The sequence below is a fragment of the Carlito syrichta genome, unplaced genomic scaffold, assembly GCF_000164805.1.
Source record: "Carlito syrichta isolate Samal-C Ts95f unplaced genomic scaffold, Tarsius_syrichta-2.0.1 Scaffold111496, whole genome shotgun sequence".
Classification (NCBI taxonomy): domain Eukaryota; kingdom Metazoa; phylum Chordata; class Mammalia; order Primates; family Tarsiidae; genus Carlito; species Carlito syrichta.
Window position 1 is genome coordinate 32456 of NW_007055592.1, and position 12025 is coordinate 44480.

Here is a 12025-nt window from a genome sequence, read left to right on the forward strand (position 1 = left end):
ATAAAAATAGCCAGGCTCGGTGGCTCAGCCTGTAATCCTGCGCTTTGGGAGGCTGAGATGAGTGGATTGCCTGAGCCCATGGGTTCGAGACCCGCCCGGGCAACTTGGTGAGACCTCATCTCTACAATGAATAAAAAAATAAGCTGGTCATGGTAGTGCGTGCCTATAGTTCCAGCTACTTGGAAGGTTGACACGGAAGGATCGCTGGAGCCCAGCAGGTCGAGGCTGCGGTGGCCGGGAGTGTGACACTGCACTTCAGTCTGGGCGACAGAGTGAGACTCCAACTCAAAAAAAAAAATTACTCATAAATTATATATTTGTACAACATATTATAATATCAAATATATCTGAAAACATGTATGACAATAGAAATTGTAAATAATGAGATAAAATAACAGGAGTACTAATATTTTCTTCTTACAATCCTGTGGATTGTCTTGTATGTACTCTACTTTGAACACCACTGGATTGAATGACTGCAAAAGATGTGTTTTAACCAAAAAAGACCCGCCAGATGTGAATCTATTCTGTTCAGAAGGTTTATTGGAAACTGACTTGGGATATTCACCTGGCACTAATTCCTTAATTTACCCACAGGTCAAAGGTTATCCAGTTCATGGTGGTGATTGTGTGTTTACACAAGAACTACCTTTCAAGTTCATACTCTAGCTTACCTTGCTGCTGCAATTTGTAATCAGTGGAATATGCCTTCCCAATGATGTTCCATACAGGCCTTAAGCATCCAAATAGTCCTTCAAGAAACCCACCGCTGCCACTGCCCGACCTGCTGAACTGAATCTTGATGTCTTCAGTTCCACTCGTGCTCTCTCTGTCCACGGTGTTGCTGTTTCCCTGAGACACAGCCATCTCGGATTCATCTTGTTCCCTTAGCTGAAGAACGCTGTTCTCAAAATGGTCCCTGGAATCCTCGCTTATGCTTGTCAGCACTGTTGTGGTGATGGGGCTGCTCGTGCCCTCCGTTAGCTCGGTTCGCACCATTCCCTTTGCCTGCTGGTCCTCAGGAAGCCTGGGTGAAGGGTGGTTGCCCATAGCTGTGAGTTCATCCTGTAGTCCACTGAAGGTTTTATTTTCACTCAAGGCTAAGTGTGGAGAAGAGGAGCAGCTCAGGTGCTCCTGAGGGCTGGCCATCGTGCCATGAGTGAGACCAAGGTCCTGAGATGACACTCAGAGGATTAGTAGAACAGAATTCTGATGCAGAAGAGGGTAACAAAACCTGAGAAAAACAGGAGGAAGACATGAGGTCACCCTTTTGTTAGCATCCACACTACACCACTACACTTCTGTCTATATAAGAAAACATTGAATCAATGGGGATTGGTTAAACTGGTTTATTTTACATGATGGAAATGTATGCAGCAATAAAAAAATATGTTTTAGAAGAGTATCTGCTAATATGAGAAAATGTGTATGATACATTGATACAAAAAAACCCCAAACAGGTTAGAACAATATATAAACATTAACTTAAAAATGCTAAATTGACACCGGGCATGATGGCTCACACTTTTCATCCCAGCACTTTGGGAGGCCGAGGTGGGAGGACTACTTGAACCCAGGAGTTCGAGACCAGCCTAGGCAATATAGTGAGACCATGTCTCTATAAAAAAATAAATAAATGAAAAAAAAATGAATTAAAAATTAGCCAGGCGTGGTAGTGCATGTCTGTAGTTCCAGTTACTTGGGAGGCTGAGGTGGAAGGATCACCTGAGCCCAGCAGGTCAAGGCTGTGGTGATCATGCCACTTACAGCTTAGAAGACAGAGTGAGACTCTGACTAAAAAAAATTTATTTTTTATTTAAAAGAATACAGAAACACACAAACGAGAAAAAAGACTGGAGTCGGGCATGGTGGCTCAAACCTATAATCCCAGCACTTTGGGATGCCAAGGTTAGAGGATTGCCTAAGCCTGTAGGTTCAAGACTAGGTGGGCAACTTGGTGAGACCTCGTCTCTACAATATATCAAAAATCAGTCAGACATGGTAGTGTGCGCCTGTAGTTCCGGCTACTTAGAAGGCTGAGGAGGAAGGATCACCTGAGCCCAGCAGGTCGACGCTGGGGTGGCTGTGAGCGTGCTACTGCATTCTAGCCTGGGCAACAGAGTGAGACTCTGTCTCAAAAAAAGAAAAGAAAAGAAAAGAAAATAGACTGGGGCCAGGCTTGGTGGCTCAGCCTGTAATCCCACGCTTTGGGAGGCTGAGGTGAGTGGATTGCTTGAGCCCGCAGGTTCGAGATCCACCTAGGCAACTTGGCGAGACCTCATCTCTACAATAAATCAAAAATTAGCCGGGTGTGGTAGCGCACACCTGTAGTTCCAGCTTCTTGGAAGGCTGAGGTGGAAGGATCGCCGGAGCCCAGCAGGTCAAGTATGTTCTTACCAGAAATTTACTTTCTTGGTAAATATCTATATTATAGTCCTTCCTTTACTCTGTATTAAGCATCAAGAATGAGCTAGAGACCCAGGCATAAAGATATCCTCACTTTGATTTGTTTTGTTTTTTTAGATTTCCATTCATAAGCTTTTATTTAATTTATTTAAATAGTGCCATACTGCATATCATATTGTAGTTTGCTTTTTGTTATAAACTTTTTCCATGTGAGAATGACCTTACTTTGTAGAAAGGGAAAAAGACAGACCAATAAAGATTGACAGTACAGCGCTTATAATGAATCAAATAAGTGCTCTGAAAAGCACAAAAGAGGGAGGGATAGTTTCAAGAAAAGGTGCTCAAAGGTGGCAATTTTTGATCCATTTGAAGGAAATGTAGGCATTCATCAGGCAAGTAGGGAAGGAAAAGAAAAGGGAGAAAAGAAAAGGGAGAAATGAGAGAAAAGAAAAGGGAGAAAGCGTTTCAGGTGTGGAGGAAAGTATGAATGAGGACATGGAGGCTTGAATGACTCTGGAATAGATAAGAAACCCAAAGTGGCTGGAACATAGGCTATATGGATGTGCATGGAGATATGAATGGACAGATGGGAGAGAAGTATAACGAGATCTGAGTGAAGGTAATGGGGAGCCATAGTATCTCATACTGGGGGTTATGGATAAAAATAGACTCTCTTTGTTATATTATTTTCTCATCTTCGCTACTGAGACCCCAATTTTTTAAATTGTCATATCCTATCAATAGGTCGTATTAGTGAACCAGTGAAAGTATCCTATTCTCTGCACTCTCATTCATTCACTCAAATATTCATTGAACTCCTATCATATGCTATGCAGAGTGTTAGGCATTAATGAATAATATATAGGTTCCTACCCTTTAGGAACTTACAACCTAGAGGGAGAGACTAAGAGATAAACAGTCACATGGTTAGATACGTTGTTCAAGATATGTTCATCCAAGTTGTGGGAGCTTGGAAAAATAAACACCAAATATGTCTAGAGATGTCATAGAAGAGCTGTTGTTTGAGTTTTGAAGGGTGAGTTCTGTGAGTTTAGTGGTCATTAGGAAAGAAAAACTAGGCATTCCACATAGCACGCAGGGGTAGCAGGGGACAACTCTTAGAAAAGTAGGCAAAGGTCCAATTTTGTGGATTTGCATGACAGGTTAAAGCTTTTGAATTTTATCCATGAGACAATAGAGAGCCACCGAGGAATTTTATTTTATTTTATTTTACTTTATTTTATTTTATTGAGTTGGAGTCACACTCTGTTGCCCAGACTGGAGTGCAGTGGCCGCTCCCGGCCACCGCAGCCTCGACCTGCTGGGCTCCAGCGATCCTTTCACCTCAGCCTTCCAAGTGACTGGAACTACAGGCGCGTGCTACTACACCCGGCTAATTTTTGATTTATTGTAGAGATGAGGTCTCGGCAAGTCGCCCAGGTGGGTCTCAAACCCGTGGGCTCAGGCAATCCACTCACCTCAGCCTCCCAAAGCGCGGGATTACAGGCTGAGCCACCGAGCCCGGGTCACTGAGGAATTTTAAGTAGTAACTTTTTTTTTTTTGAGTTGGAATCTCACTCTGCCCCCCAGGCTGGAGTGCAGTGGCACACTTATGGCCCCCAGCATCAACCTGCTGAACTCCGGGGATCCTTCCGCCTCAGCCTTCCAAGTAGCCAGAACTACAGGTGAGCACTACCTTTTGATTTTTTATTGTAGAGACGAGTTCTCACCAAGTTGCCTGGGATGGTCTCGAACCCGCGGGCTCAGGCAATCCATTCGCCTCGGCCTCTCAAAGTGCTGGGATTACAGAAAAACAGTGACTTTTAAGGAGTGATTTGGACAGAGCTATAAATTAAAATCACATCTATAGAAGTGAGGTTGAATTGAAAGAGAAAGACTGAAGGTCCAATTAGGAGGTAGAGTTGAAGAAAGAAATGATGAGGGCCTGAACAAGGAAGTAGCAATGGCAGTGAAGAGGATGGGGAAGATTTAAGGGAAAGAACTGGCAAGATTTAGTTATGGATTAGATATGAGGGTGGGTGAGTAAACAGGAGAGAGGAGGACTTTTCAAACAACTTATTTGGAATAACAAATAGATGAACAATGTTGATAACTGAGATACGAAATATCGGAAGAAGATGATTAGCTCATTTACAGACTTATCGGTTTAGGCGTTACTGTGTGTCATGCACTAAACTAGGCTTTGATTTATGTTATCTGATTTTAAAAAGACACTTTATAGAGAGGGATTTGAAGAAAGGTAAAGATGGGGGCTCATTTAGCTCAGGGACAAAAGTTTCCAAATAGTAAATTTAAATTTAAAATGCGCTTACTAAATATATACTAGGAACTGTGCCATGTACAAGGCGAGATTCTATAGATATTGAACATTACTGTTACCATTGCTATTTTTAATGATAAATAAGACAAAGTGCCTTACATTTACAGAGGCCTGTTTACATAATCAGCAATATACTAGTAAATCAGCTCTCCTAAAAACAACAACAATCTGATTTGTAGTGTTTGCTGATTTCCCTGGTATAGCAACCCCATCATAGCAGATTTCAAGCTAATAAAACTTTAACAATTTGGTTAAGTTTCTAAATATTTGACAATTGGCTGTTATAAGTTGACATATAAGCCAATCCCTTGTAATAGTGTCATTCCCATTTCACAAGAGAAGTAAGAAACTTTTCTAAGATAATATATTGAGTAAGTAGTAGAGCAGAAATTAAAATCGAACTCAAAGTTCAGACTCCCAAAATCACTTGCATTTTTTTAACCACCGGATGGAACCTCTTATGATAGTCTCTTGCTTTCTTAGAGAGCTTTACAGGTTAAAAAATGCTGTTAGCCAGGCTCAGTGGCTCAGCCTGTAATCCCGCGCTTTGGGAGGCTGAGGTGAGTGGATTACCTGAGCCCACGGGTCGAGACCCGCCTGGGCTAACTTGACAATACCTCATCTCCACAATAAATAAAAAAATCAGCCGGGTGTGGTAGCTCACGCCTGTAGTTCCAGCTGTTTGGAAGGCTGAGGCGGAAGGATCATTGGAGCCCAGCAGGTCGAGGCTGCGGTGGCCGGGAGTGGCCACTGCCCTCCAGTCTGGGCGACAGAGTGAGACTCCAACTCAAAAAAATAAAATAAAATAAAATAAAAATAAAAATAAACAATGCTGTTATCTGTGATCATTTGATCTAAACATTTGTTCCCCTGGGCAAGGAGTCCAGAGCATGGAATCATTATTCCTGATTTTCACAGACGGAAGCTAAGGCCTAGAGAAAGGTATATGCTAGAGTCATAGTCAGGATTAAAGGCCAGGGTATTTTTCCTAATTCCAAACCTCTCTCCTGTACCATGTGGTCTCTGGAAGACACAGTTCCTATTCTTTTGAAGCTTACAAACTACTTAAGGAGTTAATAATTACATTGAGGGAATTACCTCCTGCCCTCTTCCCCCATGACAAATGAACCCTCTTCTGTTCTACAGAGTTGTGTGAGAAGGGGAACAATAATGAGGCCAGGTGGTGCTAGCAGGGCTGAGTGAAAGAGGGAAGACTTGAGATGAACTTTTGAGGGTAAGATGTATCACAGAGGGAAGGAAGACAGAGAGGAGTAAGAGCATTCGCAAAGGCAGGGAAGCGGGTTGACAGGGCACGTGTGCCAGGGTTGCTGGCCCAGAAATAACAATAGTGGCAGACACGGGGGAGCGGTGTGCAACAAGGGTCACGCCTGCCTTCACATGTGGGCTCTGAAAGCTTGTGACCCAAGGCAGGTGATTCTTCCCTCTAAACAAGTTGGGGAGATCATTCAAACTGGATGGAGTTAAGAAGGACAAATTCTAGGGCATGGAGAAATCCGGGTCCCAGGAAGCTGCCTGGGAATATAAGGTCAGAGGGAAAAAAAACAAGGAAGAAAAGCCCTTCGTTACAGCAATAGCTGGGTGCCAAACTGACCCCCAGTCCCCCTCACTCCATCCTCTCATCCCCTGTCCTTCTGTGCTTATCTCTCAGCTTTGACATTACTGATTCCCTCATTTTGGTATCTTGTTGATCACCTGCCACAACCTTGAGCTATCTCTGCGTTTGGCCTCCCTGACCTTGTTCTGTCTGCTCTCTTTTATTTTTTTATTTTTATTTTTATTTTCTTTTTGAGTTGGAGTCTCACTCTGTTGCCCAGACTGGAGTGCAGTGGCCGCTCCCGGCCACCGCAGCCTCGACCTGCTGGGCTCCAGCGATCCTTCCGCCTCAGCCTTCCAAGTAGCTGGAATTACAGGCGCGCGCTACCACACCCGGCTAATTTTTTATTTATTGTAGAGATGAGGTCTCGCCAAGTTGCCCAGGTGGGTCTCAAACCCGTGGGCTCAGGCCATCCACTCACCTCAGCCTCCCAAGGCGTGGGATTACAGGCTGAGACACCGAGCCCGGCTTGTCTACTCTCTTTTAAGACTGCTGACTTCACATTATCTGACCTGGCCACCGCCTCAGCAGTTACTTCTAGTCTATGCCTCTGCTGCTGGGCCACTGAGACTCCTGGCTATCCTACACAGCACAGGGCCGATGTTATGCTCTTGGCTTACATCAGACTTGAGAATAATGCAAATACCCAAATGTATAGGCGAATTTCAGCCAACTGTCTATTGGTGCAATTCATTTTTTGAATCAAACTCTAGAACTTTATATTAATAACTGATACATTTCCATTTGATCAATTTTTATCCTGAGCATCTGCCTGATAACATCATATAGGAAGGAGTTAATACATTAAAAAGCTAGAAAAACACATGTTTCCATTGCTACCTCTTTCCATCTCTAAGTGGTAAGGGTGAGTATGAAGTGGTCCTGTTCCCATTGGCACATGAATGAGTCTAATCACAGTCATCAAATGCAATTAATATTTAAAAGATCAAGGAAAAATGACATCCAAGGAATGTAGTGCAACCTACTTGTTTTACGTATGAGAATCAAATTTTAGAAGATTGCTGTCTTGCTTAATATAACAACTGACTAGTGGCAGAGCTGGGATAAGTCCTCCTTCCTCAACTCAGCACCTTCCACTAGTATGGTTGCCTGTTTATTCAGACAAAGAAACGAATATCCGTGATATTGTGACCACTGATGACAAAAGCATCACGAGCAATTCAAAGTGCTATTCTGGATGCACTAAAACTATTCCCAAGGAAGCACAAGCACCCACCTAGAGGGTGTTCCTGCACCTCAGCAGAGCAGTGGGAGGCTACTCAGCTGCTGGTGATTCAGCACTGCTCTGGGAGTGGGCAGAGGTGAGGTGAACCTCAAGGTGTGTATAAAGGCATGGAGTCAAATAGGCTTCTCTCATACTCACCAAGTCCAACGTGAACCAACAAAGGTAGAGAAATTGAGAAGCACAAAACCAAAGGAAAAAAAAATCATCACCATGACTATATTCAAATATGATCAGAGCTGACTCTACATTTAAGAAGAGTGTAGGAGGATAAAAATGCCTAAATTTTACCTGTGTTTGTGTGTACACCCACATCCTGTCACTGTACAGTGAAGAAGTTGGTAAGCGGAAGCTGAGGGAGCACTAGCAGCCCCACTATCTCTGGCTGTCTTTGCCCACTCGGTCCCTCTCTCCTTGTCTATATATGGCTCATGTACCCTTGTGAAAAACTGGTTCTTCAAGAGAAATCAAAGCTCATACTTATTAGAAGGGGACAGGAAGGCAATGAGGCAATATTTTTCAATGTTGACAGTCAAAGAACACCAGAGGGGGTAAAGGACTAGGTTGGGATGTCATCCTTACCAGCAGGTGCACTATGGGAAGGCCCACAGGCAAGGTGACACCACTGCTACCCTTACAAGACCTAATCTGCAAAGAGTGCTAAACAGTGCTCCCATATATACCCTCGAGGTACACTTCCCCTGCCCTGTGAATTTCTTGGCCCCAAGAGAAGGAAGTGGTTTGTGCAAAATTAGCAGGCATGGGTTGGAGACAGCAGCAGCTGCGCATTTGGCAGAGCACTGCCAATTTCTGGAAATTACCTTGGTTTTGTGCCAAGATCCCTGGATGCAGCATAGAAAGAAAGAGGAATGGAAGAGGCGATATAGCCAAATGGCCCTCATATTCTTGGATTTTTATTATACAATACAATTTTTCCCATGTTACTAATCAAGGAGAATTTATAATGATCATATTTTAAATTTTATATTATAAATATGAATTAATAAAATATTTTGGACAACTTAGCCACATAAAGTTTTCAGTGTGACTAAAATTGAATAAAAAATTTCAGTCAGTCACGGTAGCTCATGCCTGTAATCCCAGCACTTTGGGAGGCCAAGGCAGGCGGATTGCTTGAGCCCAGGAGTTCTAGACCAGCCTGGGCAATATAGCGAAACCCATCTCTACAAAGAGTAAAAAATTAGCCGGTCATGGTGGCGCATGCCTGTAGTCCCAGCTACTTGGGATGCTGAAGTGAAAGGATTGCCTGAGCCCAGGAGGTTGAGGCTGCCATGAGCTGTAATCATTGTTATGCCACTGTACTCCAGCCTGGGCAACAGAGTGAGACCTGGACTCAAAAAAGAAAAAAAAAATTTAAATTAAACATTACTGCTATCAGATTTGTTGACAGATGTTGAGCTCTCTTCAAGCTGTCTTCTCTTTACTTGACATGTTTTTGCCTATTTTAAAAAGTGAAAGGCTGGGCTCGGTGGCTCAGCCTGTAATCCCAGCACTTTGGGAGGCCAAGGTGAGTGGATTGCCTGAGCCCGCAGGTTCGAGACCCGCCTAGGCAAATTGGCGAGACCTCATCTCTACAATAAATCAAAAATGAGCCAGGCGTGGTAGCGCGCGCCTGTAGTTCCAGCTACTTGGAAGGCTGAGGCGGAAGGATCGCTGAAGCCCAGCCGGTCGAGGCTGCGGTGGCCGGGAGCGGCCACTGCACTGCAGTCTGGGTGACAGAGTGAGACTCTAACTCAAAAAAAAAAAAAAAAAAATGAATACAACACTGCCATTTTAACCTTCTGGTCATTTCTCTAAAATTCATATAGCAGTCATAAGAGAATTTCTGCTATTAGGAGCATCAATCCCATTTTAAAACTTGGATTAAAGTATTTGCTCATAGTAATCACATAAAATTGTTTTTCCAGGGTAGAGACCTGTCACCCAGATTTTGATTTGAACTTTGGAAATATTAGATAGCTTTTTTGAATGGAGTTATAAAATTGCATGTGATTTTAAATCAGATAAAAGGAATGGCCTCCAATCATGCCTTTATCCTTACTTGCTTTTTAAACTATGAACAATCTACTGAAATTCCTATTTGAAAGGACAGTAATAACTTCAATCAACCATATCCACTGACCTACCTCATTTGAACTTCTTTATAGCATTTCCCTCAATAATCATGTATTCAAAAATATCGAGTCAGTGTTTACCATGTACCTATATTTTTTGTTAAGATATAAATGCTTAATAATATTGAAGTATGCTGGAGCCAGCAAAAAATTAAAATTACAAAAAGGCAAATTCTCCATGGTGACAAATACCTTCTGAATTCCAGTACCTATAAATACAACTGTGATTAAAGTTAAAATAAGTCTATAGTCGGCTTTGAAATGAATAAAGATGCTTCATTTTCAGAGTTTTAGTCTATAAATTTATCAAGAAACAGAAATTCGTGAGGCTTCAAAAGTGCTTTAAGTCAAAAAGCTAAACATATTTCTTGACCAAAGGAATTATTTAGCCATAACCTCCATAAATCTTTAATAAATAACATATAGTATTGTAAGTATTAATATTCAACAAAAGAATCAGCTTTTTTTTTTTTACCAAATCCAACTTACTGGAGAATATGATCAGTATCTAAATAAATTCACTTAAAATGTCTTAAAAGCAAGATACAAACATATATATGTCTTTAAACATATATATATATACACACACACACACATATATATATACTTCTTAATATGTATATATATATATACACAAAGCTTTCAGTGTGACTAAAATTGGCACACTCATGGCTACCCCAGTGTGACCTGCTGGGCTCCGGCAATCCTTCTGCCTCAGCCTTCCAAGTAGCTGGAACTACAGGCATGCGCTACTATGCCCGGCTAATTTTTTAAAATTTATTGTAGAGATTAGGTCTAGTCTCGAACCCACGGGCTCAGACAATCCACTCACCTCACCCTCCCAAAGTGCTGGGATTACAGGCTGAGCCACGGAGCCTGGCCAACATACAAATATTTATAGACATAAAAATAATTATACAAACATTTTAAGAAAATAGGTTTAAAAGACAACAGTGGTTATCACTGTTTTTCTTCTAAATTTTCTATATTTTTCCCAGTTTCTATCACTAGTATGTGTTATTTGTTTAATCAGCAGTTTTGAATCCAAATCCTTATTGCTTTAAATACACAAACTAATGAGCCAACTTAACAATATTTGCAAATATGAAAAATGATATGAAATATTAAGGGAACTGTCAGGAAATTGAATTGTCAGTTTGTGCCGAGACTTGCAAACAGGCTTAAAAATTATAAATTATAAAATGAAAAGAAAAATGAATTAAAAATATGACAACAAGGAAACAAAAACTCATGACTCCAGTTTTGTTTTTACTTTTTCTGCTAGTGAGAATCATATGCAATCTAGAAAAGTTAGAACGATCATAACTGAGAAAACTGAAACTTGACATAGAGGTCAAGAGACAACAAGCATATAATGTTTTTATTATATCCACATTCTAAGGTCCAAATGAATTACGTACTAAAGGCACAGAAACTCTTGCATTTAGGATCACAGAAACCACCTTTGGTGAAGAATCATCTTTAGGAACTGTGAGCAAGAGTTGTTTATGGAAATGTAGAAGATAAAGACTCCCCTTTAAAAAAAAAAAAAAAAAGAGCCGAGCTCGGTGACTCATTCTGTAATCCCGCGCCTTTGGGAGGCTGAGGTGAGTGGATTGCCTGAGCCCGTGGGTTTGAGACCCGCCTGGGCAGCGAGACCTCATCTCTACAATAAATCAAAAAATCAGCCGGGGGTGGTAGCGCACGCCTGTAATTCTGGCTACTTGTAAGGCTGAGGCGGAAGGATCGCCGGAGCCCAGGTCGAGGCTGCGGTGGCCGGGAGTGGCCACAGCACTCCAGTCTGGCGACAGAGTGAGACTCTAACTCAAAAAAAAAAAAAAAGAGGGATTGCAGAATACATACAACTTGGAACTTGAGTTGGTCCTGACAGAAGCTTCAAATAAACAGAGAATACTCAATAGATGCTAGTGTCTTTCATTCTTTTCTTTTCTTGTTATTTTGTGACTTCTCTTTTTAGAATTCTATGACTTTTGTAAGAGAGAACAAAAATTGTAATGACAAAATAATTGTAAAATTATTGAAAATTAAAATTATTTTTTAAAATGTGGGCTATAATACAAACTTTTTAGTTATTTTTCAATTTATCAATCAATATTCAGAACCTGCCATGTATTTCATCTTATTAACAACAATATCGTGAGGACTTTTTTGTTGTTGTTGTTGTTGGAGTCTCACTCTGTCGCCCAGACTGGAGTGCGGTGGCCGCTCCCGCCACCTCAGCCTCGACCTGCTGGGCTCCGGCGATCCTTCCGCCTCAGCCTTCC

At 41.8% G+C, this 12025-nt stretch overlaps 1 protein-coding gene across 1 annotated transcript in view; it reads right to left on the minus strand.

The window, feature by feature from the left end:
- The window catches only part of LOC103272242 (mitogen-activated protein kinase kinase kinase 13), a gene marked incomplete at its 3' end in the record, with an annotated part of 161246 nt that overhangs the window by 26328 nt on the left and 122893 nt on the right, over positions 1 to 12025 (minus strand). Inside the window, exon 3 of the mRNA XM_008069729.1 lies at positions 675 to 1234. Coding sequence (XP_008067920.1) covers positions 675 to 1149 — 475 coding nt within the window. The remainder of the gene's footprint in view (positions 1 to 674; positions 1235 to 12025) is intronic.